An 8257-nucleotide genomic window follows, 5' to 3' on the forward strand; every position below is an offset into this window, starting at 1 on the left:
GGGCTCAACTTTATACTTTACTTGAGGGGGTGGTGGTGCTTTGTGGCATATAGAAATTAAGAGTAATTATATAAACGTAGATAAAGATAGATAAAAAGCACTCTAAATAATACCAAAGTTTTAAAATGTACAAAAATAAAGTAACAAAAAGAGTAAAGTTGTAGTTATTTTAATACCAAACGTAAGTATGAATAATAATATTTCGCCAGCTAAAAAGGTTATGAAAATATTAATTCCAGAATTAGGAATATTAATTGGGCAAGGATTTAAAATACTCCATCTTTTGGTGTGTAAGATATCAAAAAGTGACAGGTGTCCAATTAATAAAAGTTCTTGGGTTAAAATGTTCTTAAACCTCCACTTATCTTGCAATAATTTTTAACAATTAGCATCAATGACCATGACCACACGACTTAATCACGTAATCTTTGTTCTCTCAAAAGTTATTACAACAAAAGGTGACAACTTTATAATCTTTTAAGGCTTTATAATGCTAATGCAGATCATATATCACTATGGATTTCTTAACCCAAGTTTATCTGCTCCAGCAAATTAATCAACTTGAACATGATTTTCAGTCAATTTATCAGCTGCATGGATGTGTACATGCATGCTTTTTAGTGTCTTTTCTATTCCATGATTGATATTATTAATTCTATCCTATTTGTTATAGTGCTAGCTTGTTAGGGTAGAAGTAGTAGAGGCCAACTGTTTATTTGCACATAACAATTCACAATCCCTCATCCACATGTTGTAGACTATTGTATTCCAGATATTTTGGCTTCCTTTGACAATTAGTGATAGCTAATGGAGATAACTAACTCTTGTTCCGGACAATACACCCGAATTATTTATCAATGTGTATTTATTTGAATATTAATTAGTGATAGTTAATGGAAGATAACTAACTTTTGTCCTGGACAATAATACACCGGACAATTAGTGATAGCTAGTTTGTTTGAATATTAATTATATGATTTATTTGGTTACTATTTAATTTTATGTTTTTTTTTTTAATTTTTCTCACTTGAAATCTTGATTTTTAATTTGATGTCAAATTTTTGTTTTTCAAAATGTCGAGCAGCTTTTGAAAACACCAAGAAATAAGTTTCTTTTCCTTTATATAGTTATTAATCTAATTTAACAATGTTAAAATATTTGACTCTTGATATTTTAGTAAAAATACGACATGACTAATGAAGTCATGAGATGGCTTTTTTTATTTTTGTCCACATTTTCAACTTTTTCTTTGCAGAACATGTGAATGACAAAATAGGTAGCTTTAAATAATTAAAGGTGTTTTTTTCTTGATTGTACTTGACTTTTAAAGGGTTTTTTTTTTTTTATTATTTAGGCGGGTTCATCTGACTTTATTTTTCACAAGGTAAAATTCTCTTAGATTAACATCATGTAAATGTCAAACTAAAATAACCATTAAAAACGGAGGATGGAAATATTCGAATAATACGACGTAGCATAATATATTGATTGTACCTACCTTTAAATCCACTAAAATCTACTCTTTCCATCCCAAAATATAGTTTCCATTTCCATTTTGGGCGTCCCAAAATATAGTTCTCATTTTCATATTTAGTTCCAAATTTTTCAGTAATTTGTAGAGCTGGCCACGGGCCGTGCTGGGCCTGACCACGGGCCAGGCCCGCGGGCTGAAGTGGAATACGGGCCGGGCCAGGCCCGTGGCCCATCAAACTCGTGCCGTGCCGGGCCGGGCTGAAATTGTGGGAAACTTGTCCATGGCCCGGCCCGGCCCACGGGCGTGGCGGGCCGGGCTCGTGCTCACCGCGGGCTTGGTCCAAAAATCACAGTTTTTGGAAAAAAAAAATTACAAGGCCCACGGGCTCGTGCCGGGCCCGGGCCGAAATTTCAAATCTCCAAACGTGCAAGGCCCACGGCCCATGTTATGGCCAGCGGGCCGGGCCGGGCCCATAGCGGGCTCGGGCCGGGCCGGGCCGAAAACGGGCCGGGCTCGGGCAGCCCGCGGGCCAGCCCGGCCCATGGCCACCTTTAGTAATTTGTCTAGAAAAATCGTGTTTCATCATTTATTTGCTTCTTGAATTTTGGTTTTTCCTTTGTTTATTCAACCAAAATGTTACAATTAATGCTCTTTCACCAATTATTCTCCATTCTCTCTCCTAAATGGCTAAAATCACTTGTCCTATACAATATTTATTTAAATAAACAAAACATCTTTATTATCCCTCTTAGATTCTACTTGTATAAATTACCGTAAAAAAGCGAAAATGAGAACTATATTTTGGAACGGAGGGAGTAATACAAAAATTTGCTACAAAATGAAATTGCATCAAGAATTAACTTGACCTTACCCTGTCAACCACCATCCCAAAATAGAAGAATCTGTATTAGGAACAACAAGACTCCAACAAATTTCGATATCCAAAATCCAGCTATTAGAAAAGAAAAACAAAGCATTTAGCATCACTTCTTTGATTATTTAAGAATTCATAATTTACACACAAATAATATCTTAATAGACAAAGACAAGACCACCTACCAAAACGAAATAACATATTAGGTCCACAAAATTAACATATATCACTTTTATCACAAAAATGAATAAAAAAGTAAACGGAGAAAAATCAATCAAAGAAAAAGGGCCGGGTTGGGCCCATACGAAATGGACTTTATCAAATTGTCCCCTATAGCCCTATCACCTGATTCGTTCCCATGTGATCCAAAAGTTTAAAGTAAAGTCACATCAATGGGCCCAATTTTTGGGCTGATTGAGTCAAGACTATTAATATTGCTATCATCAGGATCAAAACCAGTAATGGTATCCACAAGCCCATCGGAGCTAATCTGGTCCAACACCATGACAAGGCCCATAGTAAAGGCGGCGTCGAACCCGGGTTTGATTATAAGTGAAAAGACGGTTTTGCCCAAGATGACATTTGATGGAGCATCCACTTTTCTTTGGATCTCAGCCATAATTTGTCTAGTTTTTGTAACATAAAATGTACAACTTCTTTGTGCAAATGAACCTTCTGTATGATATTCTTCACCTGTATTTTCATATGTTTCTACACTTACTCCTGACCGTCCGATCATTGATGATCTAAATACGCTGAATATTGGCTTTAGATTTGATCCTTCCATTCTTTCTGCTCCTAAGTAACCTTCCCATCTATTGTGTAAGCTTGGCCTCTGTAATTATAAACAATTCAGCTTAGAAGTACTCCCTCCGTTTCATTTTAATCTATACACTTACAATTTTCACGCATGTCGATGTAAAATTTTGAAGACATATATCTTTAGTTTTGTATTTGTAAAAATTATAAAAAGTACATACTAATAAAATACATACTAAGGCGAATCTAATAAGATCCTACATGACTATGTTTTTATTCACGTACAAATCACAAACGAGAGTCAAAGTATAATTTGTGAATAGTATAAAATGTCAAAGTGTGCAGATTAATATGAAACGGAGGGAGTATTAAATTAGGATTTTGTTTTTCAAGATTAGTTCATTAATTAGATATGGAAAAATGCATAAAGTGTTCATGTTTGTTTTGTTATGTGATTTAGATCTTAATATATATAGTGTTTTAATTTCAAATTTATTCTTTAATAGATTCATTCTACATAGCTTAAGTATATGGCGGATATTTGGAAGTGTTGTAACGAGTACAATTAAGCAACAAAGAATTGAATAACAATCGATACAAGAATTTAATGTGGTTGGTTAATCCTAGCACCAGATAATTAATTCAATGCATAGTTCAATAAGAAAATATATATTGCAGTTGAAAAAATAGGTATAATTTAATATGGTGAACAATTACTATATTTTATAATTGTGTTCTAAAGAAAGGAGATGTATATATTGTTATGAAATACACCAATATGATTAAATCAGAAATTTATCGAATCAGATCTGATTCTTTTAAGTTTTTTGTTTTTACAAAAATCGATTTTCTAGTTCTTGAAGAAAATAAGTCACTTTTGAAATTTTTTTTTTTATTGTAATGACATCACTAGTTGTTATGATCCAAGAAAGGAGAACTTAAAAAAAATCCTAATCCGTATACAAGATCCAAGAGAAGATCTAAAATCTACAAGCATGTGCATGATAATAGTACTCCTTGACAAAAGTGAACAATGATTGACCTATTATCATTCATCAACATATAAACATGCTACAAACGTTATAAACAAAAGAAAAAATAATTATTTATTTGTATTAAAGTTTTTATTCATTTGAAGTAATATACACATGATAAGAGAAAAGTTATAAACAAAATAAAAAACAATTATTTATTTGTATTAAAGTTTTTATCCATTTGAAGTAATATACACATGATAAGAGAAAAGTTCATCTATTTCTATGTTTATGATCATATACCCTTTTTTGGGACTAAAAAGAATAATCAATATCATAATTATTGCTACAGCTTGTTTTTTTGGTAAACAAGATGCATTAAATAAAGTTAAGAGTTGAAAATATTACAATCCGAGATAAAAGTTGTAGACAATAATTAAGGGTTGGAAAAATCCTAGTTACAACACAGTTCATATCGATCCATAAAACTTCTTGTGCTAGATCTTGGTTATTACTCAATTATTCTTACCAAAAAATTCACCCATTGAGTATTTGAGTTATTTGACACAATAAGTCACACAAGAAAATGAAAGTCGCAGACATATTAAAATATATGGTTCAGATACAATTCTATCATGTAGAGTTATATTAAAACTCTAAAGGATCCGAACTCTACCGACAGAGAAAGGGCTAACAAACCTTACGGCTGACAGTGAGGAGGCAATGACCAGAAGCGTCCATGAGTACGAGTTCGAGTTGATCGCGACCATACGAGTCGACTCGAAAGACGAGTTGGCCATGACAATCATAAACGGTGAAACCATCACCATTGAAGAAAAGAGAGGTTTTACAAACTGTTAGTTGAATTTCTTTATCAGAAGTAAATCCATTTTCTCCCAACTTCATATTTCTTTTGTACTCAAAACTAATTGTGTGTCAGTTTTATTGCAAATTTTTGTTTTGTGTTGAAGTGAATAGAAGGGAGGGAGAATGATAAAGTTGGTAATGAAGAGATGAATGATGAAGAATGTGAGAAATGAGAATGCTATTGATCCTATAAATACCTAGAAACTAGAAAGTCAGCAGAAAAATAATTGAGAGTACAGTGTGTATGTATGAGGAATCTCTATAAATTTGAAAGAAAAAACTGACATGTCAACATATAAAAAATTCACAAGGTTAGGAGGGATATTATTATTATTCTATTATGAAGACTTTATACAACGAATAAAATACTTTGCTAGTTGGCCTTTGATTTACTGATTTGGTAAATCACGTCATAGAATTTTTTGGTAACGTCCTGTATAAAAAACATATTTTATATGCACATATTATGTCACTTGTGTGCACTGATGTATAAAAAACATCATTGGTAGAATAAAAATAACTTTAATATTTTATTTCATCATTTAGAAAAAATAATTTAAATATTAATTACAAAAGTGTATATTAGGTATTTTAGGAAGACATTAAAAACCTAAAGTGTTCCCTTATAAATAAAGGTATTTATTAATAAAAGTTATAAATAAAATAATGTAACACAATATGAGTTATTCTTTATATTGTGAATTGACTAATAATTATCGTGCATTAGCATCTACACGGTTAAAGATATTCTATAAACTATATTGGATACCAACAATACCTCATCAATTTTCTTAGTTGCTCCATTTCATTTGGACATAGAAAAATTTTCAGAATAAACAAAATATATAGGCAATCTTAATTACAAAGTAACTTAGTTAAGCTTTATTAATATATCATCATCTCTTTACTCAGTTTTTACCTTTGATATGGAACACTAGAATTTTTTGCACGCGATGCGTGCTTGAGTTTTTTTTTCGAAACAAAAATTCGATTTTCTTCGGCATAAGAGTCAAAATTTGAACATTAGACATACGAAGTATAATTGTTTTTAGTTGCAAAAATTGATTGGTTTTATTTATGTCACTTAAGTCTCTCACCATTTTTTTTTTTTACTTTTCAAAGTTAAATTTTATGAACAAAATAGAAATTTCATTGAATTTATTTATGATTTCTGATATTATAATTTTTTAGTAGATTTTTGAATTAAGTACAATACTTCATAAATTGTAAGGAAAGTGGACACTTTGATTTCAAGTCAATTTTTTCATAGGTTGTAGTTTGTAAGTGAATTTCTAAGTTTTTGTAAAGTTTCCTCATTTTAGTGATTTGCATAACGTAAATTATGCAATTTTATGATTTAGTTGACTTGTGAGTGATTGTTATAATTATATTTTTGGTATTTTTGCTTGAAGCCCTCTTTGATTTGTAAGTAAGTTTGTAATTTAGAATGGAAAGGGGGCAAAATAGGCATTTCAAAAGAGGACACTATTGCTCCCCATTCCTTTATATAATAGAGATATATTGTTTAAAAAATATCTTTGATACAAATAATTAAATGGTCATAAATAGGGAATATAGCTATTTTGGGATGAAAATTTACCCTCAAATATAAAGGGAGCATCTATTGATGAAAAAGGAAAGTAGAGAAACTAAAAAAAAGAGGGAGTATCATTACAAATATATATGGAATAGCTTTTGAAGTTTCAAATATACTTCTTTCATTACCTCTAAAACCATTAACATTTGCGTTAAAAAATCGTCTAGATCAGATTGTGTGTATGTACTAAACTCTAGATTATCCAATCAAAAACCGTGCATATATAGATTATTAAGGCTCTGTTATTTTGGATTGAGGTAATGAAAATTCAGTTCAGTTCAGTTTAGTTGAGACAAATTCAGTCCAGGTCAGTTAAGTTTAGGAAAATTCAGTTTAGTTAGTTTTCTCTCATAGTTTTCATTCATTTCAGACAAATTAAGTTAAGGGTCTGTTTCATTCAACTTATTTTGTATAATTTTGTTCTATTTGTCTTCTCTTATCTTACCTTATTTGAACTTATTTTATCTTATCTGATCTTATCTTATTTTAATTTTTTTTTTCTAAAATGAGTGAAGATAAGTTAAATAGAGCATGTTATAAATCTTATCTGATCTTATCTTATAAAATCTTAAGTAAGTAAAAATAAGTAAGCAGAATAGAACCCGAGTTAAGACAAATTAAATTCGAATCTGTTCAAACAAATTTATTTCAGTCTAAAAACATAGAGCCTATGTCTCTAAATACAATAACTCTAATTATCATAATAATCTCTACCATAATGGCCAGTCTAGAAGTTTAATGAAGGACTTATTTTATAAGGATATATATATAAGCAATACACACAATGGTCATGTTTGGTAAATGGCTTTTTCATTGACTTTTGTTTTTTTTATTTGATCAAACAGTCAAAAAATGTTTGGTTATTGGCTTTTTGGTTGGCTGAAAAGTTGGCTTTTAAGCCAAAATGAAAAAGCTGCCTGGCGCAGCCTTTTGGATTGGCTTATTGGCCCACAAACTCTTTAATAAACAGCCAACGACCACAATTAATTTTGCCACACTTTTGCGAGTAGCTGGCAGCTGGCTTAAACAACCAACTTAAAAAGCCAATACATATAGTTAATGCTTCCAATCAGTCAAACAAGCCAACTAAGGCTATGTTTAGTTCACCTGAATTTTCTGATCTGAACTTATCTGATCTGATCTGAACTTATTTTTTCTGATTTGATCTAATCTGATTTGATATGATCTGATTACAAGATCTTATCTTTTAGATTTTTCTCAATATATATATAAGAAAAAAATATAGTCATGTGGGGTCTAGTTTGATTCGTCTCAATGAGTACTTTATTTAAATTCAATTATTATATTTTTTACTAATATATAATGAAAGATATTTAATAGTAAAATAATTTTAAAATATAAGCATAATCTGATCTGATCTGATATGAACTTATTTTTTCTGATCTGATCTGATCTGATAAGATCTGAAATAAGCAAATAAGGTGAACTGAATATAGCCTAAACCAGCAAACAACCAACAGCGATTGCCAAACAACCTCAATATAATAATAAGACGTCCAATTGCCATTTATAAATCAAAATAAATCATAAAAAATAATCATGATAATATATGTTCAACTCATTACATAATGATAGGGGTTGGGGGCGTTGGGCACGCTCCAATAGTAACACCACGTCAACCAAAATTATCTTGTCCTCTCAACCCCGTCTTTACCTTTGAATTGTCATCATCATCACAATCAAGTATATGT

The 8257-nt window shown here is 31.0% G+C and overlaps 1 protein-coding gene across 2 annotated transcripts; it reads right to left on the reverse strand.

Annotated features, from left to right (window-relative positions):
- Positions 1-2429: 2429 nt before the first annotated feature.
- Positions 2430-5167, reverse strand: LOC104904559 (protein LURP-one-related 5). 2 transcript variants are annotated; one of them, XM_010692837.3, is made up of 2 exons: positions 4781-5167; positions 2430-3183 (listed from the first exon to the last, which is right to left on the reverse strand). In XM_010692837.3, exons 1-2 carry the CDS (start codon positions 4985-4987, stop codon positions 2722-2724), a joined length of 669 nt encoding a protein of 222 aa, XP_010691139.1. In that variant the 5' UTR covers positions 4988-5167; the 3' UTR covers positions 2430-2721. The 2 variants fall into 2 exon arrangements, with proteins under 2 accessions (XP_010691139.1, XP_048492538.1); XM_048636581.2 differs by having other exon boundaries at positions 4786-4921.
- Between the last annotated feature and the right edge of the window lie 3090 nt (positions 5168-8257).

This window comes from Beta vulgaris, chromosome 9, assembly GCF_026745355.1.
Source record: "Beta vulgaris subsp. vulgaris cultivar EL10 chromosome 9, EL10.2, whole genome shotgun sequence".
In the NCBI taxonomy this organism is placed as follows: Eukaryota; Viridiplantae; Streptophyta; class Magnoliopsida; order Caryophyllales; family Amaranthaceae; genus Beta; species Beta vulgaris.